Genomic DNA, 26716 nt, shown 5'->3' on the forward strand with positions numbered 1-26716 from the left:
AACACCTCTTCCCCCATTCTCCTGACTCTCCCCCTTTAATCTCCTTGTTTTGAGTGCTATTTCATTCTCAGCTCCTAACCCATCACCTATCATGCAAACTCTTATTACGTATTGTAATTTGTCAAAAATAGAATGAATTCAAGGCTGAAAAGGGCTTACATAATATAGAGATGATGATCAATATTTTATGAGATGAATTGGAAGGAGTGATATAGGGAATTTCAGAGAAAAATTTTGGACCACAATATGAACATATTTTACAACATCTACAAAATATGTACAGTATACAATATGAACCTGAAGCAAGTCCTCTGAAATCCAGTTGCTTAAGATGACCATGAAGGGTCAGCCCCTTATCTGTTAAAAGGCATTTCCCCATTTTTAATATCATACATAGCATGAGCTGTGGTATCACACCTGTCAGCAAAGCTACACTTGGTATTGCTGTGTGTCGTGGTTTGAGAGGAAGTGAGTTTTTGGGAGGTGGTGGTCAAACCAATAGGTGCTCAGATGTGAATATTGGCACCTGGTTTGGCCACTGAGGATATGGATACGCCTCTGAGAACACAGGGGTAAAAGCAAAGAACTCCCAGGGGAACTCTCTCTTGGTTCCGGTGGATGGAGAGGTCAGACCTCCCCTGCCCAGCTTCGGGCTGGGCGGGGGAGGGGAAGCCACGAGGCTGGAGGGAGGTAGGCCGGAGCCCTGGGCAGAGAAGGGAGGTGAAGGCCCCTGGCCCCGGCAGGACAAGAGTGAGTTCCCCACAGAGGTGGAAGGGTGGAAGAACTCTGTGAGGCATCGGGCAGCCCCCCTTTCTCAGGAGGGAGAGACAGAGAGAGAGAGGTGCCAGTGCTACCTTGAAATTTGATAGCACTGGCCTGGCCGAGAAGGAGAAGGGGGGGGCGGCGAGAAGAGTGCCCGGCAGGGCCAGTGTGGGAGTTCTGGATGAGTAGAGACTGTGATTTTAACCCTTCTATGGGATGATGGAAACCTTGCAAATGCTGATCCTCCGGGAGTTGAAGGAGAAGAGAGACAGGAATAAAGTAGGAGGAAACGTGCAAGTATGATGCAAGTTGTGCAAGTGAAGAATGACCGAGAGAAGTTGAGAAGAATTCTAGGTGGGAGGAGATGATGGAGTGGCTTTTGGCTGGACTTTTCTTGTATGGCCATGGACAGAGCCTTTCCTGTAATACAGAGACTGCATTTTAGCGGGAGGCGATGGCTTGGTGCCGAAGGAGTGATGTGAGCGGAGACGACGGGTGAGGAGGTGCTGGTGCTCTCGAGACCCCTCGGCCCCAGGGGGTGAAATTTGGGGGGGACTAGTGTCCCAAAAAGGTGAGAGATTGTCGTTTTCTCCTGGAACTGGGCGAAGCATCCTTGAAAAGGGAACCCTAAAAGCAGCTCTGGTCCATGTGCAGTGGTGAGAGCACTGGACGTGGAAGGAAGAAGTCACGAAGGTGGTGCTGAGTGACGGGGAAATACAACTGGACTCAGCTGTGTTTCCAGGGGAAGCCTGTGGCACAAGAGGGACTCCTCTCTCCTTGATGAAATGAGAGGTGATTGTCGGAAGGGTGGAGATGGACTAAGAGTTGATTATTTGAAGGGTGATGGACTGGATAAAGATCTAAGGTTTTGTTTTATGCTGCGGGAATTGAGTGGGGGGAGGAGAAATGTTTCTGAAAGGTTTCCATTTTTGCTCTGTGTGTTCATTTTACTATAGTTGTAAGATAATAAAGTGGTTTTTTTTTCTTTGTTCACAAGTGGAGGCCTGCTTTGCTCTATCTCTGATCGCATCTCACAGCAGATACCAGGGAGAGTATGTCTTCATGGGGGCACTGGCATTGCGCCAGTGCTAAACCATGACACTGTGCCATTAAATAAAGCTACTTGAGGCCACTGTTAGCACTCCATCCCTTAGCAAATAGTGTTGAATAAAATGTTGACTAGATTTTATTTTATTCCTAAATTTATTTCATAAAGTCCTCACTCTTCAGAGAGCAACAGATATAGAAACATAGTTTAAGGCACAAAAAAAGCATAAATAGATCAACTGGATCTTTAATATTGACTTGAGGTGCAACACAATAATATCCCCATCTCCCTTCAATTATTTTGTCTTCTACAGCAGATTGATATACACATTTGTCATGCCTTCTGAAGGAATGCTTTGCTTATCACACCTGAGGGAATGGAGCATTAAAATCTATAATTTCTGATAGATTACTTTTTAGATTCTCAGATTTTGGAGAAAAGTTTTTAATTTCCAAGCGATTGGAAAATTTACTAGGAAAGAGTGCGGGGAAGCTTACATACTTCTGGCTGACATTTCTCATATCAATTATGTTCTCCATTAGAAAAATTTAAAAATTACCAAAAATACAGTTTTCACTGACAAAAATTATTTCGGGCTAAACTGAAACAAATTGAAATTAAAATTAAATGAATTAAATCCAATTTCAGCTTTTCAAAACGACAGCCTGAAATTTATTGGTTTCAGATCCTCCACCTCAAAGCCAGTTACAAAGTCAATGATTGCCTTGATGTTATTTATGTTAAATGCAACTCCATATCCATAGACACTTGGAAAATATACATCTTTTAGGAAAAGTTTTGCTATTGCTTAGCCTCGCCCTCCTGTTTTATGTTGAAGAAAGTATCACCTTCGTATCACAGGAATGTCATGGGGGGGAAAGGTCTGATCATCCACATTTTCCGTACAAATCCATAATTGAAAATGATCCATTCAGAATCGTGTACTAGCACTGAACTAAAAAGATTCTGGCAATAGCCAGTAGGGCAGTGGTAACTCAGGGGAAACAGCTCCATGACCCATTCTCAGTTTGCAAAGAGATGCCTTATATAATAGTTATGCACTCTCCCTGGAAAATGAACATGCTTGAACACCTCTCAGTGCCTGTATACCAGTGCACATAGTATGGGAAACAAACAGAAAGATTTGGAGATCTGTGCACAGTCACAGTGAGGGCTTCATCTCATCACTCTTACAGAGACATGGTGGGACAGCTTGCATGACTGCAATGCAAGGCTACATGTTTTTAGAAAAGACAGGACAGAAAGACATGGTGGTGGAGCTGCCCTTTGCATAAAGAAACTCCTGGAATGCACAGAGCTTCACCTTAGGGAGGATGATTAACTACTCAAGAGCTTCTGGAGAAGCAGACTAATGAGGGTGCCACAGTTGCTATCTGTTACAAGCCACCTGATCAGGAAGAGGAAGTGGATGAGGCCTTTTACAGAAAGCAGCCCCACAGACACAGGCCCTGGTTCTTTCGGGGGACTTCAACCACCCTGACATCTGCTGGAGAAGCCACAAAGCAAAGTACAAACACTCCAGGAGATTCCTGGAAAGCACTCCCGATACCTTTCTGATACAGGTGGTAGAAGGAAGGAATGATGTGCAGCTCAAACAAAAAAGGAGGGCCTGGTTGGAAGTGTGAAGTGAGGAGGCAGCTTTGGCTGCAGTGACCGTGAGGTCATGATGTCCAGCATCCTACAAGGAGGGAGCAGGGTAATCACTACAATTGCAACCCCAGACTACAAGAGAATTAACTTTGTCCTCTTTGGGGACATTATTGAAGGAATCCCATGGCCTTTGTTATGTAAAGCTTACTGAAAAAACTGCATTGGCACGTAGAGAAGCAGAATCACCTCCTAACACCTGGATGTTGAGTCAGCTCCACAATTTGTGATCACATCTATAAGCATAAAGCAGCATCTAAATGAGATTTTGAATTATATATATGCCACTTTTTCTCATCTTGGATCTGTAACACAAAAGCCATGGGTTTCCATTGCTCTAGATTGTCCCAAGATCTACAAATTTCTTGCACTGAAGCAGTATTCAGCACTCTTTGACCTTGAATTGAAAGGGACAGAAGACAAAGAATTAGAATCACAACCTGAAGTTTTATAGTGTGTTGATGGAATCTAGTCACCCTGCAGAACTCAACATTTTTCACCACTTTCTAATACATGTGAAACAAAATTCTTTGACCTTACTCTCCCGAGATTCAGCTAAAGTAAAATAAACACATCCAAAATCAAAAATATGAAATTGTACATTATTCTTAAGCCACCAGTCTCTTCCTTAACAGAAGATAAAGGACAAAAAACTTGAAGGCTGTTAATCACTTTGCTTAATGTTGAACTGGAAGGTTCTCAGTTAAGAAAAAAGAAGGTAGAAGTTTTGCATACAGTAATAAAAAAATAAAACCCTGGGTTTTAGAGTCCAGGAACCCATAAAGTAAGGCCTGATACTAGCATTCTTCAAAGCCATTTCCAAAATGTGAAAAAAACCCTCTTATATTTAAAGAAATATTCATAGCATATTTTTTGTCTCTTACTTGCTTTTTCTCTGAATTCAAGAAAAATAAAATGGCTAATTGACTGCTAAAATGTTTCAGTTCCAAGTCTATAGTCATGTACTCTGACAACTATATAACCTATTTATCAGGATTTTCAGGTTTTACCTAGCAGCCCGGGGGCTTTAACAAAAGCTTATTATTTACATGCACAGAGTTTAGACAGTAAAGCTGGAGCTTTTCTGAGTCCTTGGATCACTTTTAAATGTTGCTCTTTTTTTCTCATCTGTTCAACAGTGATTGCCTATATCCATCAATCCATCTTTCCTAGGCAATTTTAAAACCACAAAGTAAAAATTAATTGGTCTCTTGATTTATCACAGATCCTTTCACATACAGACAAGAATATAAAATCAGTGGAAACTATTGGGAGAATGACATATTCTTTCCTTAAATATATAATCAAGGACAAAGACAATGAAATTACAGGGCATACCATTTTTCTTTAGTCTTGAAATGAAGAAAATATCAATTCAACCTGAGAGCATATCAGATGTTTCACACTCACCAATCCTGTTGTTTTCCTGCCCTACACTCACCACTACTACTATTTCAGCAATTAAGACAAAACACACTTTTGTGACATTTAGGTGACCAGATGTCCTTCACTGACATAGCTGAAGCCTTCACGCAACCCAGTTGGTCACTACCAGTAGGTAGTGCTAATGAAACAAGTGTCAAGCCCATAGGTGGCAACACCTTCTGAGGTCAAATCTATGCCATGATAGAGAAATAAATTAAAATTTCTCCTTAACAAAAATGAAACATGGTATGCTATCAAAGATTTATCAAAGCCCTCAAAGGGCTTGAGGATTAAAGTTGGCAAGTGGAAAAATACCCAAAAGCAGTTACTGACCAGTAGCTCCCTCGGCTTACTTCAAAGAGTACATCTTTATATTGTTCCACTTAGTCCCTTTGAAAGGAAAACCACAAAATGGCTGCCTTTGAGAATAAAAGCATCCACATTGCATGCTAGAATGAAACACTTGTGAAGTTTTACTTCACTTCTTTTGCCAATGGATTTTTTTGTCAGAAAAAAAAATTTCCAACGTTTTTAACTCAAAGCAGATTTAGTCTCTAGCAAGATTTGTAATTGGACTCATAATTAACCTCAAGAAGCTCTGAACACTCTGCAGTCCACAATGGCTAAAAGCAGAAGAGATGCCACAATCAAACTGTGAAAGCACAGGCAATGTTGGCTGAAGGAGAAACACAACAAAGCATTGAGAACACACTGCCCTTAGGTAGTATCTAGTTGAGAGATGGAAAGGGTGGGAAGGATGAAGGCTGCATTTGCCTGCACAATGCATGAGGGAATGCAGTACCATGTATTTGACCTATCTGTCCCTATATTGCAGGATAGTTTGTCCCTGCTGTCATAATTTGCTCCAACTAGAAACTGTGTGTCCAATGAACTAGAGTCCTGAAAGAAAAAAAAAAAAAAAGAAAACTTCTCAGTCAAACCTTAATTTGAACTGTTTCTGAAATTTCAAAATATGTAATCATTACCCCTTCAAATAAGATGCATTTCTTGCTTCTAAATAAAACAAATAAGATCATTCCCAGAATACTGTAAGAACGGTTGTTAAAGCACAATCAGAAGAAGAAAAGGTCAGATGCTTTACAAGAAAGTATGTTATGAAATTTCCAGTATGATTTTACAAACTTTGTAGAATCCAAACATTTTCTAACATAATCCAAACTTTTAATAATAATAAAATAACAATACTTAACCCTCTTTGGGGGGTTGAATAAATAACATTAGACTATTCGAGAGAATAATAAAGTTGGAAAGTGATTACTCGAGATCTTGAGTCTGAATCACATAAAATAAATTTTTACTTTTTTTTCTGGGTTTCTTCAGGTGAATCTACAGATAAACAGTTGAGAGATTACTTGGCAGAGTATCAGTTATTTTGCATGTGTCCAGTTTTGTGATCTTATTTTAGTTGAACACTGTTCTGTGTGTATTGTTTTGCAGATTTAATGTCATTTCAGCATTTTTCAGGTTTTGGATATTTACATAAAAAAACTATACTGCACAAGAGAGTGGAAGACAACATAAACCACAAAATTTCCAGTTTTTCATGTAGCCATTCCAAGTCAACATCCTGTAGAGTGATCTACATGTGATTTCTCTCAGCCCTGGCTCTATACTTTGCAAACTCCTGTCATTGTTACAATCCCAGTATCAGGACAAGGCTATTGAGTGTGAGTCTGTGACCCAACTACCTTTACTCCATAGAGTCAAAAAAAAAACCCACATGCTCTCCTTTGCTGCCTTCAAAGCACCACAGGAGGTTGGAGAGCACACTACAACCTCATGTTTTCCACAAGATAGTAGCTTTTTGCCTTGTTAGACTGGTTTGACAAAAATGCACAGATCTCTGAGGTTTATTGGGGTTGCACAGCTTGAAAGAGCCCTCTGAGTGCATAACAAACATTGAACAGACAGAGGCCCAGCAACAGGTTACCATGGTGCAGGAAGAGAGGAGGATTACGTGGTATTCATTTGGAGGAGGGAACAGGGTGGGGAAATCATGTTTCATTACAAGTATGTTGTTCAAATTAGCCAAACTACCTTCTTCATTCAACCAATTCCTTGTTGAACACTGGCTCAATAAAATAAAACACTCCTCCTTTATATTCTCTATTTATGATACAAATGAGGATAGTTGGAGATTTTGAGGGGGGGGAAAAAAAAGGAAAGAAATCTTAACCAAAATGTGACCTTAGCAGATGCAATTCAATCTTATTTCCACTACATTAGCCTACAGATGCTTATGCAACTGCATAGCACAGCAACTGAGAGACAAAACAATGGAAGTTTTAAAGCTTTATTTATTGCTCATTCCCAAAACATTCAATCGCCATCATGCTTCAACTGCCAAATCTAAATTAGAGAGTTAAAAAAAAAAAAAAAAGAAGTACTCTTCAGGGGAACATTAGAGCTCTATAGAGAGGTGCAAGCTCAAGGAGATGGAGTATCTGGCTAGTGACCAACTCGCCTATAAGTCCAGACCAAGTGGACCCATATGGATAGCTTTTAGAAAATTTTAAGTGGTTACAAGTAGAAAGATTCCCTTCCTTCCTTGTTCCTCCTTTTTTGGCAATCATAATTAAACTGTACTTACTGCTATTAGCGGATTACAGAAACTTCCACCAGAATCTAAACAATTTTCATATAATCTAATAAATTATAAATTCTATAAACTCTAAAAACACATTTTTACCATGTTTACCAACAATTTCCCTCCTTTTTCTGTTCATTGCTATACAATTTACAAAGCATAACAAAAGCTGATTTGCTACTAATTAAGTACACCAGGGCAGTATATTAAGCTCCTTTTCCAAAAACAAGAAAAATAAATCAAAATTCCATCTAAAAGTTTAGAGCAATTAGTAAAGTAAAAGGTCAAAAAGATTACCACTGAAGGATTTTTTATGTGTACATCTACAAATTTCTAGAAACATATAATAATTTGCACTTTTGCTAACATAATTATTCTATACAAAGTTGGGCAACTAAGTTCTAAATCTGTGCTAGTGATCAATTTATTTAGTGATTTAGATATTTATATATTAGTGATCAATACATTTAAACTCTCACCAAAAAAATTGGCACAAGCCACACATTTTTAATTTGTACAGCTTTCTTTCCTTCTATTTTCTTACTCAGTATGCAACTGTGCACTGCTTTCCTTTCTTTTCTCTTATCCAGCTAGTGAACACATGCAGGACACTGTTCAAACTGTAAATACCAAAATCTCATAGAGTACCTTCCAAAAGCCGGGATTTAGCATAGATATCCATTGTAGAGGAAATTGCTTGTTTACTTTGGTTGTAAATTTTCTTTTTTCTACCAGTACTTTGCAGAGGAAATAAATTTGGGAATGAAATTATCTAAGACCGTTACGTCCTCCACAGCAACTAATCCCCTTTCTAGTGAATTTGAGAGGCCTTCACTTCAAAAAATTAGTATCTTCTTCTTTGACACAAATTTTATATAACACTATAGTATTATATACACATATGAATAAATATGTAAGTATAAATTCTAAAAACACAACATGGAGATGAAGTACTGTATCTATTTTCCAAAGAGAAAACTCTATTTCACAGAAGTTGTTCATCACAAAAACTTATATTATTGCATTCCAGTTGCTCATAACGTAAGGTAATACATGGAAAAAACACAGAGAAGACTAAGAATATTATACCAGTGGTACCTGGTTAATGATATGAGCCAATCCGATGCATTTATTTTACATTTCCTCCCATCAAAACACAAAAATTTCTAAACTGACACATCTTCAGTTAGCATCACATCATAAATTAACTTCAATATGTTCTTTCTTATGTTAACTAACACACCTTTTTACCTTTTGGGATGCACTGTTAAGTGAATTTCCTGATGTCAAACAGTACATCATCCTCAAAACTGAATTGGAACCCATAATATTCCTGGATAGGTTTATGCTTAATCCATCAGATACCACAGTCCCCTACACAGCATGCAGTAAAGATCTGTCTGCATGGTTAAGCTGGAAAATAAACCCCTCAAGAAAGGAAAAAAATAAGATAGCCAGGAGAAGAAAAGGGAGCAGGATGCAAACCCAGTGGAAGCTGAACTATGATTCAAAATGAATAGGTTCTCCTCTCCTCCCCCTAAAAGAGTGTTACTGATAAAAACATTGCACAGACATATGCATTATGATGAAGTCCTGGTTATCATTTATGCATTTAAAATTATTAAACCATGCAGGCAAAAGGAGCAAAGCAAAAATAGAACAAACAGGGCAACCCCCATGACACATCCTGATGGCAATGGATGAACAATGAACTGAATACTTCCAGCTGGACAGGAGCATCATCTCCGCACTTAGTGATGTATTAGCAAAAAGCCAAGCAGAGGTTTCTCATTTCAGTCCAGAGTTAGACAGTCAGCTCCACTCTTTGAGAAAGTGGTTTTCATAGGAAAGCAGATTTGAAAGTCTAAATTCAAATGCAGTAAAAGAATAAAACAAATGTAAAAAAAACAGTTGAAAATCAATCACTGCTTGACAGAGTTGTCACAACACACTCTCTCTCTTCATTTTCTTAATGGCATGAACCAAGAACACAATTCTCTGCTGAATAGTTTTCATTCACATGAGTACTGCTTGCATTTTCTTTATCCAACAGAAAGGTATGCTGTAAAGTTGAGTGAGGCTTGGGTAGTTTTATTCCCCAATCACTCTTTCTGCCAATTTTTTTTACTCTCTTGTTTGGCTTCAAGCTTCAGATGCAAGAAAACTTAAAAATAAATGGTAAACCCCAAACTGAAATCACCATGTTTTACTACATTAACAATCAATCAGTGATACTCGGCACAATTCTAGTTCACAGCAGTTTGACCTTGCTGATTCAAATACTGGTCACATTGTACAAAAAATCCAAAGAAAACCAAAAAACCCACACCAGCAGAGAAAATTCTGAAATATCCATTACCTTCCCAGTATCTTTAAACTACAGAAAAAAATTAAGCAATATTTTACTGTAACACAAGTGCTACCATTTGTTACCCTGACTACCATACAACTGATGTAAAGGCAGTTCAGTGCCCCACTGCTTCCATTTACTGTACATAGCGATACTGACACATAACTCTTCAGCAAAAAAGCTTTGAGATGCACTTATAAGAAATGGATAGAGTTGGTTATTTCATTTTAAAGTATACACTTATATCAAACACAGGTGTAAAAACAGTCAAGTGGGAAACTGTGAACAAACATTTGATCACTAGAAAAATTAGTACACTATGTACTTTCAACTTCATCCATGAAATTGTCTACAGTAACTACCCATATTTTTGGTTATTTAGCAATACTGTATGACTTCTCAACATTACTTTATCTTGGAAGCTTTAAAAATTTGGTTTCTGAGTTCCTAACCATGACCAAGAAAAATGTGTTCTTAAATTTAAGACTGATACAATTGCAGTACGAGGTAATTTGTCCTTCTTTTTGTGACTTTTGTACATACCATTCTAGATATAAGAAACCAATCAAACTCCTCAGAGGAGAAAGTGAGGTGCTGAGTACAAACACCTGTTCTGCTCCCACCACCAGATGGGACAGCTGCATTTCCCATGTGGTCAGTGTTATCCAATGGCACTTATCAACATCAGAAATTCCTTGTCTTTCGATGCTCTTTAATAACTGTAATCTGAATACCAACCAGGCAAAGTAAATTGAAATATTGCTTACTGTCTACATGTCAGAAGCAGAAAAGTGGTGGAGGGAACTGCATCTTTTCAAACCGTGGAAAAAGCATGTCCTATTACAAGAGTAATGTACTTTAGTATAAGCATTTCCCTCTTTTAAAATTTCTTCTTACGGTAGCAAGGATCTTAAGGGCAACAACACGTTGCCCACATGGAGCATTTGCCGCCAGAGCATCCTTTCTCTGAATGTGTCTGTCTTTTAATCTGCAACACTGTAGTCTAATTTTGAGAAATGGGATGTTATCAGCTCCTACTGACTTTAGCAGGGACTGCCAATGTATTTTCCTCAAATTAATTTTATTAGTTCATCTAATAAAACCATCACCTTTACCTCTGAAGCTCATCTCTGAAAGTGCTCAGCCTCTTTCAGATGCCTTTGAATGACATTAACTCAGTGGATATTTAGATGAACACTTTTTGCTCTTTCACAGACTACCTACCCATTGAACCATCTAAACTTCAGGGACAAATATATATGAAGACGTATTTCTACCAAGCACCTAGGACTGGTAACAGTTCACATTTCTTCCTGTATACCTTAACTTTTTATTGATCCTTTTCTCCAGTTTGTCCAGAGACAAATAGTATAACCTTGGACAGACACTCAAATGAGACACAGCAGCAACACTCAGCTGTGTAGGAGAACATGCAAGTCTTACTCTTTCTGGAAAAATGACACAACAGCAATTTATTTTTTAAAAAATTTTCATGGCTTCATTAACACATTGTACATTGTTATACTCGGAAGCAAAGGGAAAAAAATTCTGCTATAGCACCTATTGAGTCCTAATAACAAAAGGCAAATAGAGAAATTTACTTATATATATATATATATATATATACACACACACAGATAAGTAGGCATATAAAAACACACATATATATGTACACATAATATATATAAAAAGTAAGCAGTAGTAATTGCTATTCCCAGAATGAACACAGGGGAAAAAATGAAATATAAGAAGAAATAACAAATAACAACTTCCCCACAAAGATGTCTTTCTATGGCTTTCACATTACCTAAATCCATCTGTCAAAGCATATTCTGCAATAGGTTGTGTACTGACACTTCAGAACTTATGGCTCTGATTCAGGAAAGATTTAGTCCATGCCTCTCCAGTTAAACATTTAAGTATTTTAAGTACATGCTGAAAGTTCTGTTGAAGTTATGGACTTGCCCAAGCAGTTTTCTTAAATGGAAAATGTTGACTTGAGTGAAGCTTATATGAACACATTTACTTTTGTGAACTAATGTCCTCCCTCATCTGAAAACAAGACCATGAATAACACACAAGACTGGGGATAAGTGACGACAATACAGCAAAGGAATACAGCAGAGAAGTGGGAGAGATTTATCTTGATAATCTGCAACCAGTCCCAAAAGTGACAGATGCAGGAATTTACACAAATTTACTAACAGAAATTAGAGAATGTTTAAGGTACTGATGAATTCAGCTTCCAAAATGTGACAGAGGGAGTGCATGTCCACAGAGAAGCTCCCAGTACAGCTAAACATATTTTATCTTTAAACTATCTCAGGAAAAAATAGTACCTGACCAGGGTGTATGGTGCCTCTACAATTTGTTTGATTAAAGACAGAACTGCTGTACACTGAAATTGCTTTCTCAAAGCTGAAACCCAAGTATTAAGGAGTAGGTAAACACTGAGTTGACAGCTGTGGGACTGCATTATATATGCCACCAACGTAAGGATCTATTTTCAGGGCAACACCTTTCACATTTGAAAGGCGCTACACTGCAGCAATGAAGATTCTCAAATAATGAGTTGAAAGTGAAAAAAATGCTTGTGTTACTCTTTAGGCAAAATATAGTACATGTGAAGGAAAGGGAAAAGGCCACAGCAAAACAAGGCACATTACATGACTTGGAATCTGTGCCAAAAACTCTGTTTTAGATGGGGAGTCACAACATAAGCAGTGAACTCTAATTTTTTTTAATATTGCAGCCTTGGAGCCAGCCATTCCAAGTATACCAGATTGATCATGCCATTAAATCTCCAATGAAAACCTCACAAGAGAGGGGGAAATGACAAAAATCCACACTGATATTTGCAAAGCTGGTCTCTTCTTTAAAAACATAAGTTTAGTTAGTTTGCATTTCTAAAACAAACAAAAACACTAACTTGATAAGTCCAGGTTTGTCCTCTGTCTCTTTATTCCAACAACCAAAAAAACCCCCAAAAAACAGTGTATGATAATAATAAATTAAACTATAAGCAAACGCATTTCAGGGATTTACTTTTAGTCAAATAGAAAGCAGCTTCAGTGCTTGCAAAATAAACTTTCTTTATTCAAAAACTTCCAAAACTCTGTGAATGAAATTTTAGCATTCATCAGTGTGAATCCTTATCTTTGAAATATGCTATTAAGACAGTTCCCAGTTAGCAATTATCAAGATCATATGTAATCGTAAATACAAATTAAAAAAACAAAGAAACAACCAAGACTGTAACAACACAGGCATTACCAAGCCTGGAAAAAAATTATGGAGTGCTGTCTCCTTTCGTAGACATTTTATCATCCCAATCTATATGCACATCTTTAGGTTAGATGCTGCTCATGACAGCATGAGGAGAGGAATATTATCAAATATACAGGAGAAAGAGCTGAGGCAGAATTCTTCACTAAAAGACTTGTAGTTTGCATTCTGCTTCACACCTGGTCTACTCAAAATAAGCTCAAGGCAGAAGGAAGCACTGCTTTCTCCCTTGGTTTTTATCCTTTGTACATGATAGAGGGTCAAGAATGACAAAGCTAACTAAAACCAGAGAAAGTGGAAATAAATCCAGGCCCCAGCTCTAATGTCCCACAGGAACCTAACAACGAGGAATGCAGAATAGGGCTCTGCTTTGCTGCTCTGCCATTGAAAGGCTCCAGGCAGAGCAGTGGGAAGGTTGCAAGAAGGCAAAGAAGAAACAGGACTTAACTTCTGCCAGTCAATATACCCTCTTATGGCAATTCTTCTAAGAAGGAAGTGGGTAAGGCATCAACAGAAAGTCTCTTGGTACCTTCATGATTCAATGGGATACAACAGCTCCTACCAAGTACAGCAGTTCTCTCTACTTCCATTTCTCAGTGCCATACTCTGTGTGACCAGTCCCGCTAAAGCTGGTCTCTGTGTACTGGAATAGCATGTTGCAAGGGGTGAGGGCTGCAATTCTGTCATTATGTACCTGAGTAAGGGCTATATTAGAAGACCAACACACTACAAGAACTTTACTGTAGCTCTTTCATGCCAGTTGCATGATGCAAACATACGTTTTGAACTTTACTGCCTGGGGAAGGGAGGGGAAATTAATTTGTAAACAGCGGCATTTTCCAATTCATCTACCAACCAACTTGTTCTCCAAGGCTGGCTCTGTTACAACAGTCATCATTTTACACTCATTGGGAGTATGCCTAAGCATACACATGCACATGCATGTTTGAATGCATACACACACACTAAAGTTATAATACACATGTAAATTTCATTCTATATTTATTCATTTGCTGTAAGCACCATTGTAATGGAAAATAGACCATGTCTCCTTCTTAAGGGAATGATTAGGACCACATGTTTCACTGACTCTTATGTTGAAGTCCTTGCCGATATTTTTGAAACCAAATTACTAACAGCATACTAAACTTATTTCCCTGGTGAAAACCACTGGCTACTAACTTAGAGAATATGAATACATTTGTCCCTAAACATGCAAGTAATCATCGTACAAAGCCAGAGGCCTAAAATGAATAGGTATGGGGCATATGAGAGCAAGGTTCATATGCAATAGTAACATACTCTATAACCAAATGACTTCGTTTATCTGAGAAACTCAGTATTACATCACTTTTCCTAAAGAGAATATAAACAGGACATTTTTGAAGAAACAGTTACTTAATGTGCAACTTGTCACCACTATCAGCTTTAACATAATAAAATACATGTGGAAAATCCCTTGAAGCAAACCTTCTGCAAAGCAGATTCTTCCCTAGTCTGGGTCAGAGGGTGTGTATGTCTATGAAGGAAATGCTATCTCTCTCTCTTTCACACACCCACTCAGTGTAGGTCATACAGCAGAGCTCACTGTTGTGATGTTTCTGCTGTATGCATGGCATCAGCTCCTTGAGGTAAAGAAATCCCCATTGTTTCTTGGGGACCATCTGTGCCTTGTAAAGCAAACCAACAAATCACACTTCAACATATTAAATAGCAGCACTCATTGAGATTTCAGCCAAAAACCTCTAAAGTGTTTGGCAGATAGTGAATAAAGCATGTTTCAGCAAGATAAATATTACTCTCCATATTTTGTAAGTATGGAAAACACTGCACCACCTAGCTGAATAATTTAACCAAGGTCACTCTGAAAAAATACAGGACTGACAAACATTATGATCGACCTCCAGACTCTACTTTTGGAACCACCAGACTTCAATCATTATGTTTACATGAAAGTTTGTACAATCTGATCTGGAAAGGTATGAAGCATTTCTGGGGGATAAAGCCCCTCATTTCTCCTTGACTCAATGCAGAAGTACCAAAAATTAATGAGCAGGCAACTATTCTACTCTTACTTATTTTAACTTCATAGCCTTAAAATCAGAGCTCTGAATAAAGAATACTATCTTTAAGCCATGATAGTATTTCATCCCTTATGGCATCACAAATCTTGAGACTGTTGAAATTATTCTGAGTCACTCTAATTATTTTCAAAGTTTATGTCAGAAATAGAATAATTGGTTCCATTTCTTTAATCAAAAAAGTTATATAGCTGAATAATAAGAGCAATAGAGAAAACAAATGAGGAGATACAGAGATGTAAATCTTCCATTTACATACAACCAACAAGTAATTTAATGCAATTGCAAAATTATTGTTGCAGAGTTGACATTATTATACAGTAGAATCTCTCCCAATATCACTGGCAAAAAAAGAATTATGGGTGAGCAGCAGCAATGGGTTAATAAAAGATGGTATGCTGTTAGATAAAGCTTTTACAGGTTTGCATCTGAAAGTCATAACATAACCTTTTATTTCATGTGTCACTGTGACAGAAGGTTTTCAAGGCACAGTTCTTGAAATTGCAAGATGTTAAACAGATGTACTGTACAGCCTTCCAGATTTAAATCATGAGAACTGCATTTGCAGCCTGTGTGTTGTATCTCCATTTTTTTCCCTTATCAGCTCTGGATGCTTTAAATAAAACCGTCTGGTTTATGCTCTTCTTTTCCATTTTTTCCTAATACAGTGGACCCTAAAAATCACTTCTTCCCTCATTTTTGTTTTTTTTTTTTTTTTCCCTTCAGATTTAAAAAACAAGAGTTATTCGGAAATATATCTCTTGGGCAGGGAAATCTCTTTCTCCTTATTCTGCAGGTGCTGGCAAACTGATCCAATTTCTTAGTGTAAAAAAATCATTCACTGCAGAAAAAGGCAGAAGTGATACCAGTAGAAAGAAAAACAAAAAAAAAAAAGCATACCTGCTGAAATTTCAGCTTGAACATGCCTCTAAACTACCGAAATATTGATAGTCCTGTACCTTCTCCCTTTTAACTATTGCTTGCACTCAAAATCCTCAATTAAGAAACATTTTCATAGTCATACAACTGAGTTTTCATGCCTACTCAGAGGCCACTACTTGTGTCTTTGAAACAAGAAATGCAATCGTACTTTAAATACATCATTAGTAGATCATCACAGACCTCTGGTAGTCTTCTGGTCCAAGTTCCCTGTAAAGCAGAGGCTGTTCAGGGTCTTGTTCAGACATATATTGACTGTCTCTAAGGATGAGAATTTCACAGCATATCTGATCTAAAACCTGACTAAAACCACTACAAAACTTTTCTTACTTGTATCTAATCAGAATTTTCTTTGCTGCAACTTACAGCCATTGCCTCTTATCATGTCAACATGCACTTCTGGTGCTATGATTTAGTTATATAGTGCAATGAGAAATTAGCATTTCTCACAAGGGCATACTGCTGATTCTTGTTCAGCTTGCTGTCTATGAAGACATAGAGACATTGGGTCTTTATGTGTAAATCTGCATTCTATCCAGTCAATCCCTAAGCTGTAATGTTGCTTGAGGCTTTTCTGTCTCAGGTGCAGGACCCCATATTTGCTTTTCTTGGACTTCATGATGTTCCTGCTAGACCACTTGTCCAGCCTGTGAAAGTCCCTCTGAATAGCAGCTACAGTCCAACATATCAACTTCTCTCCCCAGTTTGGTGTCACTTGCAAACATGCTGAGGTTCACTCAGTCCCCTGTCCAAGTCATTAATGAGGAGTTTAAACAATATTGGCCCCAGTAGGGACCCCAGGGAAACAGTATTTTACATACCATTGGGTTTACAAAGGCTGAACTCACAAACTACATTGTATAATCCATGCAACACTGCATGAAGTAAGTTCCAATTAATAAAAATATGTAAATTCACTAAATTGGACAAATAATTTTGTGCTAGTGAGCATAGTACAATGGCTAGAATTTTCACTATATTATAATGGCATTTGCGCATTTTTGCATTAATGCATATCCTTTAATTAACATTGATGGTATTGTTCCTAGGTATTCAGTGCCACAGAGAAATGTGGCATGTAAATGAATGCTGGAAGCACACCCCTTGACCCAAAGAAATTTAAAATCTCAATAAAATACACTAGAAAAAAAAATGCCAGTGTAGTGTATCAGCTACCACATAATAGAATTAAATTAGTGCATCTAGATGCTAAAATTGCAGTTTTCTGCAAAAAATAGGCAATATATATACTTACAGACACACAGATATCTTTAAAAAGGCCCAATGAATTTGCATTGCAAATAGCAGCAAGAGGAACAGACAGCATTTCCAGCAGGAAGAAAGAGACTAGGCATAAAGGGATCAACACCACAGCAAACAATTCCAAAAAAAAGGCAACCCAGCAACACCACCTACTTTTTCATCCATGCAGAACATAGGCAAACCATTTGAGGCAGGCAGTCACAACAGAAACAAAAAAACTAAAAGAAAATCTTTTATGTGGGAAGAATATATGAAATTCAATAATTAAATGGAAATTATTAAAAATTGTAAAGTGTAGACTAGTAAAGCGTCAAAAAAAAGCATGAGTAATGTTGTGAATGCAACATTGCACGAGAAGCATGCTGGTTGATGGATTGGGGTCAAAAATGTTCATCACCTTTCAGATTCAACTCCCTGGAGCTGTTTGAGTTTAGGAAAAGGCCAAAGTAAGTGCAAGCAGGTGAAGACTCCATCTTGTTCTGAAAAGAGCATATATAACTTGTTTCGATCTATATTGAGATAGCTACAAGTTAGATAGAAACAAGTTATATATTCTGTCTCTTTCTTGGCACTTATTTTATTTAGCAACAGAAAAGATATTCCAAACCCCTGCTATGCTAAACTGCTCATAGAACACTCCTTGCAGAAACTACCAATTCTCAGATGTTTAAAAGCAAGAAAATGCACAAATCAACACTCAACTGTTGCCATCATATGCAAAGCTGTGAACTTAGCCACACTTTAAAGCTGGAGTTTTAAATCATCAGCTTAGTGGAGACAACCAACTTCACCCAATCTATGGAGAACCTTCTGCCTCAAAATGAATACAGATGAAATAAAGGTGTTCCTATTCTGCCTTCTGTTGTTACTCATCATTATGTTTATCTTGATTTATGGCAGTATGAAACAGCACCAATTTAAAAAAAAATAGAGAAGTGTTTTCAAATGTGTAAGACATTTAACTGAGTTTAAGTCAGCTGTTAAAAAAATAAAAATTCAACTGTTCCAAAAGCATGTGTTACTTCCACAATACAAAAAGAGGACTAGGAAGTTAGATTTTCCAGCCAAAAGTCAAATTTTCCTTAAACATTTGTGTTTTAAAAGCAACATTTTACCAAAAATCTAGAATTTATCATAAACCTTCCAAAGAATATGGAAAGTCAGAAAGCTCATAAATACATTTGGGGCAATAAGTGAGCTTGATTTTATTAAAAAGATGAACTTAATATTTGGCATGAAGTTATTTTTAAAGTTTCTAAATACCAAAGCCAGGTAAGTAATTGATACCTCACCTCAGATCTCCTCAGTATGAAGAAAAATATCTAGTTTGTATGAGATGCATGAGATATTCTAATTGAACTAAAGACAACCATTATATGTCTCTGCTGTGAACTACTTCCAGGCTCCTTTGACAGACCCTCTTCCTGCTATGCTTGTCGAAAATAGCTGCTGGGGATCTCACAGTTTTCAGCTGTTTGGTAGGCAGCTCACTGGATCAGAAAAACAGATAGCTTGGATTAATTTAACCTCAGCACTGACATCATTTCTCTTTAAGGCAAAAAAAATCCCATCTTAATAGTATCACAATCATAATAGAATATCATAACATTTATGCTAGTGAGCATCCATCTGAGTAAAGGGAAACATTTCCTCAGATCTCACTTTTGATCCAGGATACAGTATATGTAAAAAGTGCTTGATTTTCTCCATGCTACTTTATTCACATTTAAACTTTTGACAATATTTAAAATTATTTCATGAACTTGATATAAATTACAAAGAATTTTATCTCTCCCAGAATCATATTCTGGTGATTGATTCACTAAAAAAGTTAGTCCAATTCTATTTCACATAATTGCTGTCTAAAGAAGCAAAATCCTAAGACAGAGAATATTAAATTAAAAAAAAAAAAGGGGGGGGAGGGGGGAATGCCCACAACCCCCAATAAGCAAAGTCAGTCCATAATACCAGTATTTCAAGAAAGCAGGAAAGAAATGTTTATCTGTCAAATACTTTTCTGCTAGGAAAAGGGCATATCGGCATGAGGCTACACACATTTGGAAAAATCCTCTGCTTTGGTAACAGAAAATTTTGTTAGGTCAGCAAATATGCTTACTCTCCTGAGAGCAGCTGCAATGACTCCAATGCCAGGGACTGAGAAGGGAGAACTTCACTATTTAACTCAACCAACTAAAACATGCAGGCACTAAACAGAGAAAACACGCTGGATATTATCAGCTACTGCAATCTCCCTACACACTTTTATTACTTTCTGTAACCTCTCTGGAGACTTTGAGCAAATCCTAAAATTAAACATAAAACAGGAATTTGGGGCACAATACCTTTGAGGAGATCATAACTTACTTCATAAGCATATATAAGAAGATGGAGGATTTCTAAGAGCAAATCTCACATTATCTCCTTTCATAATTTCTAATCCAGTTAAAACAAGCTGCAATCTATTTTAAATGCAATTTTTGACTCAAAACTTCGGGCAAATGTGATGTTTTATTAAGTAATCAAACAGATCAGCAGGCAAGATTCCTCCGCAGCAAAACTATGTTCTCTTATTCTATAATTGGTAACATGATTCCTAATTACACTATATACATATAAATTTCAAGCCTTTAATTGCTATGTATAGATTTTATACTTTGTTATAACATCTATTTCTTCCCATTTCATTGGAAAACATGTACAAAAAGAAGTAAAAAACATTCCTGACACAAACCTAGAAAAATACCTTTATTACGAAAACCTAAAATCTATTTAAGAATTCTGTTACTTCTGTTGTGATCTGCTGAGAAGTCAAGACTGAGTAATTAGCACTAAATTCTCCACACCCCCTCTAGTAAAGCAGCAGCCTCTATAAATTAATTTGTCATCTAATTTTAAATACTCATGTGGAGGTTTCTTTTGAAAGACCCAAAGGCTGGCCTACCTACTAGAAGTTTCATCAGAAATAAAGGAAACAGTGAATTAACAAAGAAAACTCACTGGCAAGCTAATGGAATTTGTTGCCTTTTCAACATCCACGTGGCTTGCATATTAATTTTCAATTAATAACATAGCCAAAAACAAACCATATTCATACGTAAGTAAACACTTTTTCAGTTTCACCCATTGCCCCACTGAGTTCCAGGGTTATTTAGATGGTCAGTTAGACTGCTATATCAATTAAGATTGCAGCACTGGCTTTTGCTCCTTCGATTTGACAAAGGCCAAACTGATGCAAAGGCAATAATCTCCAAGAGAATACAACTACAGTGTGAGGCGTGAATCTGTGTTTCCTTTTGAAGCAGCAGAAGGTTTGTATCTACAGAATTTGGTGTGTTCAAAACAAAAATTCACTTAAAACCGCCAAGAAGTTTGGGAAAAGTGTATTGTATTGTGAAATCACAGTGACACTTCCTTCTGCACCCTCTCCTAGATGACTTGTGAAGATATAAACTATCTCCATATGCTTTTATTTCATGCTTATTTTTCCATCACTCATCTAAAAAGTGAAGTAAAACATACACAGTGAGAATAAATGCATTTGCATTTTGCTCTAAAATAGGAAATATGCATGGATTGAAATCTCGTAGAAGAGCAAACATGTCACAAGAACCCATAATTTGCTTTTACTTTTATAAACCTTCTTCCAATAAAGGATAAAGGTAGATAACTACTTGATCAGCAATTGCCCTAGTCTTGCTGTGCCTTTAGTTTCAATTACAGCAGCTATTTGGCTGAGAATCATTTTCATTTTTTAGATTCTGAAAGAACATATTCAGAGGATGAAGACATGAAAGCATGTTACTGAAATTTCCAAATATTTTGAAATTTCACTGCAGAGACACTAAATGCCACCTTCTTTTAATAACACATATTTATAACTGACACTAGTTTTAGCACTGTATTTACTGAAGTTAGGCCTTAAGGAAAAAAGGCAATTAAAGAAATACCAGTCTATACCAATGATATATATTGTGTTTCAAAACACATGACTTAGAAATGTTCAAGTATGCACTCCTCTTAAGTGCATATTCTTATGTCCTAAAAATAAGAATGTGTAACACTGAAAATACAACAGGTTCTTACAATAAATAGGGCTTGTCGTGCAAAGTAGAACTCTTTTCAAATATAACAGTTTATGTTGGAGAGTAAGCAATACAGAATACTGTATCAACAGAAATTAAGTTCCCTCTAGAATATACCATGCAATAGGATAAGTTGGGTATAAATGCTACATCCTGAATATACATATTATACAGACAGTTAAGCACAAGTTTCAGATTTAATATTAAGTTCACAAGGGAAATGCTAAAAACAGAGTCAATAGTTAGAAAAATACCTAAAGATGAAAAGCAATGCCATGGAAGTAGTAGGAAAGCATTTGTATTTTGTTAACAAGTCTTGGTATCAGGGTATACAGAAGAATCAATAATGGGCAGTTCAAATTTGCTACTGCAGTTTTCAACATGAAAGAAATCACATAACCACAACCAGTTCAGAAAGATGGGGGATTCCTAAGTCTTTTAAATCTAAGGGACCATAAGAACATGGGAATTGTGGGGGGAAAGAGGGAGATAGTTTGCACAATCAAGTTGTCAGTAAATACTCTTCTCACTTCACAGTTTTTCAGGGGAATCAGGGAAAAGAGGGAGAATTTTACAAAATCTGTTATTACATAACTGCTTTAAAGAGTTCCTCGAACTCAAAGCCTTTATCTTGATGACTGGCACAGAGACCAACTGTTTTCAAGAAACAGGTGTCTTGAGGATGACAGGAATGAATACAGAAATCCTAATTTCTCTTTCTCATTTGTGAACCTGTGCAAATACAGTATCTGGAAGAACAAGATGTGCAGATACAAAATGGCATTTCTGTTCCTGTCTGCTTCGGGTGTGACTTGAGGACTGCAGGAAAATGAGTTACAGTTGCCTGTTCTATGCCAAGAGAGCATCAGACTACATGCAGGAGAAGTTTCTCTCCAACACCCAGCTCATTGAAACACATAGCAACCCCTCAAAATGGCCCTTGCGGCTTCTTAGCCGGACTCTCAAAACTCTCTGATCACCAATCAATACAGCCCATCACAGAAAAAAATAATATTTACAACACTGGTGCAAAAGCATGAGAGAGTAACTTAGCAGTGTTTGTTTGGTTTTAAAGAGAATTTTTTTAACTTACTGGTTTTTTCTTAGAAATTAAACTGGGATCCATAGTGTAAATACCATCTGCTTGGCATCTCAATTTATTCTTTTGTTTTTCTCTTACCATTTGTAAACTTGGCTTCAAATTCCCAATTTCTGTCTTTCTCTTCTCTCACATCAGGATCTCATATTTAATACAATTATTAATCACCTTTACTACACTAGCTTCATATTGCAGTGACCTTTCATGTAATTTCATTTTAATTTTCTTATTCTGTGAGCTATGAGGAGTTTCAGGTGTGATCCTAAACAATTAAAATTCAACTGGGTTCTCCCAGAGTTCTGTCTGTAAATCTGATCAAAATCCTGGTTTTTTGTGGATTAGCATTTTTCAATTAGCAACAAATCCAGATTGTTTTTCAGGACTTTAAAAAAGTTTTTAAGAACATCGCAGATCAACAATATTAATCAAGATTTATAAGCAATTCAACACAAGTTTCACACTTAAAACATATACTACAAAATCACACAATTTTTGATTTAAATTGTTCTAATTCAATGCTATGGCTGCTAACTATCCAATTGAAATTGTGTGAAGAAAATTTCACCACGTAGCTGGCTGCTCCAAGTGTTGACATCTGAATGCTATAGGCAGTTTTAAAGTTAGAATGAATTCTTTAGAACAATGGTTATGTTCCTTCCTGACTGGCCATCCACAGTGAGGAAACACTTCCTGCTTCCTCAAACTGTCTACTTGAATAAAAATAGAAACCTACGTGAAACCACTCAAAGATGAGAGAGAAAATGGCAATGACAGAGAAAGCTTACCTGACTAATGCCTTTTTGTGGTGGTTGGAAATCTCTGTCTTCAAATACCCACTCCTACTCAGCCCACACTCTCATCTTCTAATGGCTCAGATATTTCTCCTTGTTATTTAGAGGCATAAAACTAAAACAGTATATTTTCTTTAAATGTTTTGTATAACTATAATATAATGAAATTGTATAACTATAGTGTAAAATAAACATGTCAGCATCTCATTTGAAAATGTTGCCTTTTTTTTTTTAGCAGTGATTGGGACTCCAAGATGAACTTAGGCTAATGAGCATGGAAATCCTGTAATTTCAGGATGACAGGCCAGGGTCATGGCTTGAGCTAAGATTTTTAAATCAAGTTGAGCACTCAGGTAAAGCATCTGAAAATCAAATTCTAAGTAAAGCCTGATTTGCACAGTTTCTGCAGTTTCAGCACAATTTCTGTTGTTGTCATTAGATTTTCCATTTTATTTTCTTCCTTGCTGGAATACATGTACCATCATCTATAGCTGCAATCACCTGAGAGATTCTGAAATATGTATTCTTCAGAATATTTTTAGTAGTTTCATGCCTACAAAACTTCACTCATGCTACAAAGTTTTACCCCACTACTTATAAATAGATTAGTTTGTAATCAATATAAGTAATAAAGACCAAGGATAAAATCTAGCCCTTATGGCCTCTGAGAGACACAAACAAGCCCCTGCAGGCTATGTTCAAATGAACTCCAGGAGAACTTGGTGGCATTTATTTGGTAAAAAAAAAAAAAGTAAGAAACACAAAAAGCAACCTTTTGTTCAAGGAAGTTATACTGAAGCATGCCTAAAATTTAATCTGAAATCACAGTGTTTATTATTGAGTCTACTTAAAATTTTCTTAGTAAATGAAGTCACAGCTACCTTAGAAAAATATTTCAAAACAAACAATGTTATTTTCTTACTTGATTTTACATACTTAGTTGATTTGAGTCAGGCAACCAATAGTCAAAGATAGTCTCACAACTCCCATACTGTGGGGAAAGCAAAGAATGCCTATTTAACCTCACTATTACTTTGTGATGATGATTCTGTGAATGCTCAGATTTAAGAAAAAAAGTAAAATCAACTTGTAAAAAATTAATTACTTCAGCATATAAACTTACTTGAGGCTGAGAAACTTGATAAGACAGACATATGCTTGTTTTCCTTTCTTTCCCATACATGTAAGAGTCTTAACACTCATCAAACTTTACATAAATGTAACAACTGGATTAATTGAAAACTCTCTTTTGACCACACAGTTATATAGTTTATACAAACAGAAAAGAGGGCTGGGTTCATACTCTGTAGGGAACTTCTCAGAACTTACACATCTAGCTTATTAGATCAAAGTTTGATGGCCTTATCCTGAGCATACTCTGGTAGCGTGAGATGCCAAATACAAATTCTTTGAAACCAACTGATGCCACTTTGATGAGCTGCAAGATTAGGGAACCAATGTGTAACTCCTGCAAGTACAGAAATTAATCCAAGAGTTTGAGGCTCAAGGGATGTGTGTTACAGACTCCTAAAACTGAGGCCTAACAAAGACTGAGGTTTCAAAAACACGCTCTATGCTTCATACCCAAGCATGGCTTTTTGACACATGTGCTTCTAGAAGGAAATGCCCAGAAAGGCTAGGTGGTTCTTCATGTCCTTGAACGGCCATGACAGCAATGTAATTTTTAAACACAACTGAGTATTTTAAGAGAATGGGTATTTTTTGAGAACTTAATATTCTTCATACCCCAAAAATACTTGGATCATGCTCTTCTCAGTGAAAATAGGATTAGCTAAAGACATACCATTCATATAAATATATATCTATACACATTTAAAAGGGCACTGAAAAATTGTTGCTCCTAAACATCGCTTGCTTGCGCAACAAAAATGCAGTGCAATCTCAGTGCATGCTCAACTTTTTTCCTGTCAGACTCCACCGCCATTCAGTAAAGATGTGCAAAAGAGATACCACTTCTCATAAGGCCTTATTTTAATATACATCAGTTAAATCACATAATAAAAAATTTAATTTCCCAATTTCTCTGGTGCTTTCACATGAGAAGTTATACTTCACAGAAGCATACCTACTGCATCTTTACAACATTGCTTCTCCAAGTTCCAACTTCATGGCTAAGAAGGCAAAATAGAGAAAATTAAGAATAAACCCACTATGCTCATTTTTTCAGCTATTTTACCAACATCATATCTTTCAGGTGCTCCAATAATACTTTCAACATTTTCATTTACATCCATGAGGACTCAGCACTGCTACATATTTTGCATGTGGCATCACAAGGCAGGTAATCAAAACATGAGGCACACACATGAAATGGCCTTTTAAAATTTTGATTGAAATGACTTATCCAAAACTATGTGGGAACTGTGTGGCAGATGCAGGAAGAGATTCTTGTCTGAACTTCAACTTCTATAAAAAGGAAGCTATATTTCTGCTACTTCTTACCTCTTTCACTTCTTCATATACTCTGAATCAAACAAATTAAGAATTTGACAGACAACAACCTGGTTCAGAAGGCAGACTCAATGCCCTCCTAATTATCAGTCAGGTCTATCCTGCATGCTTCAGGAAGATGGTACAGCAGAAAGACATGACTTGTTTTAAAAATATCACAATGTATATGAATTAGAGGTTCTACAGTAAAGTTGTTAATGAGTTCTCATGTTGGCATTGTTCTCATTTATTGTGGCATTTTTAGAAATCAAAATTCAAGCATGGAAAATTCCTAAACATTTTATCTAATGTAGTTAGACAATTTCTTATCTAGGTGTCAAGCCAAACTGGCACCTTCAGGCTCACAAAATCCATAAAGGGCTTAGAGAACACGTGGCAACTGGTGAAAGCATGCACTGTGTAGGATTCCAGTTCTCTTTACTAACAGCCAGCTTATTTCCACTAACCTTAAAAACATGGAATAGAAAAGAGCATATCTATGACACTGCCATCAACTTTCCGATCAAGTCTCTTGGAGAAAGAACTAATTCTTTAAAATGGAGCAGAAGAGCTCCCAGGCAAAACCTAGTTGTCAGAATATGTTGGTATGGTAAAAAAAAACTTATTTCTGGGAACTTTTTGTGCCCCATTTTACCAGAAATGTTCCCAATGTACTAGAGATTTAAGCAGACAACGAGCACTGGAAATTCTGTAAAGCAAAAACAAAACCTCATAATAGAAATTGTTGAGCAACCTCTTTACTATTATTTTTCTTATAGCAAGTACTATAATTATTAAGTACTGTCGAGACAGTAGTGGTATATTAAATGTGTGTACAGACAAAATCCTGTCATTAACATAAGC

At 36.8% G+C, this 26716-nt stretch overlaps 1 protein-coding gene across 19 annotated transcripts in view; it reads right to left on the bottom strand.

The window, feature by feature from the left end:
- SUGCT (succinyl-CoA:glutarate-CoA transferase) overlaps window positions 1-26716 on the bottom strand; it is a 319512-nt gene that overhangs the window by 149545 nt on the left and 143251 nt on the right. The window contains exon 15 of one of the 19 annotated variants that reach the window (XM_038127209.1): window positions 18620-25533. The exons of the other annotated variants lie outside the window; for them this stretch is intronic. Coding sequence (XP_037983137.1) covers window positions 25528-25533 — 6 coding nt within the window. The 3' untranslated portion in view covers window positions 18620-25527. Of the gene's footprint in view, window positions 1-18619; window positions 25534-26716 lie in introns of those variants that run through there. 19 annotated transcript variants of the gene reach the window in all.

Source organism: Motacilla alba, chromosome 2 (genome assembly GCF_015832195.1).
Source record: "Motacilla alba alba isolate MOTALB_02 chromosome 2, Motacilla_alba_V1.0_pri, whole genome shotgun sequence".
NCBI lineage: Eukaryota > Metazoa > Chordata > Aves > Passeriformes > Motacillidae > Motacilla > Motacilla alba.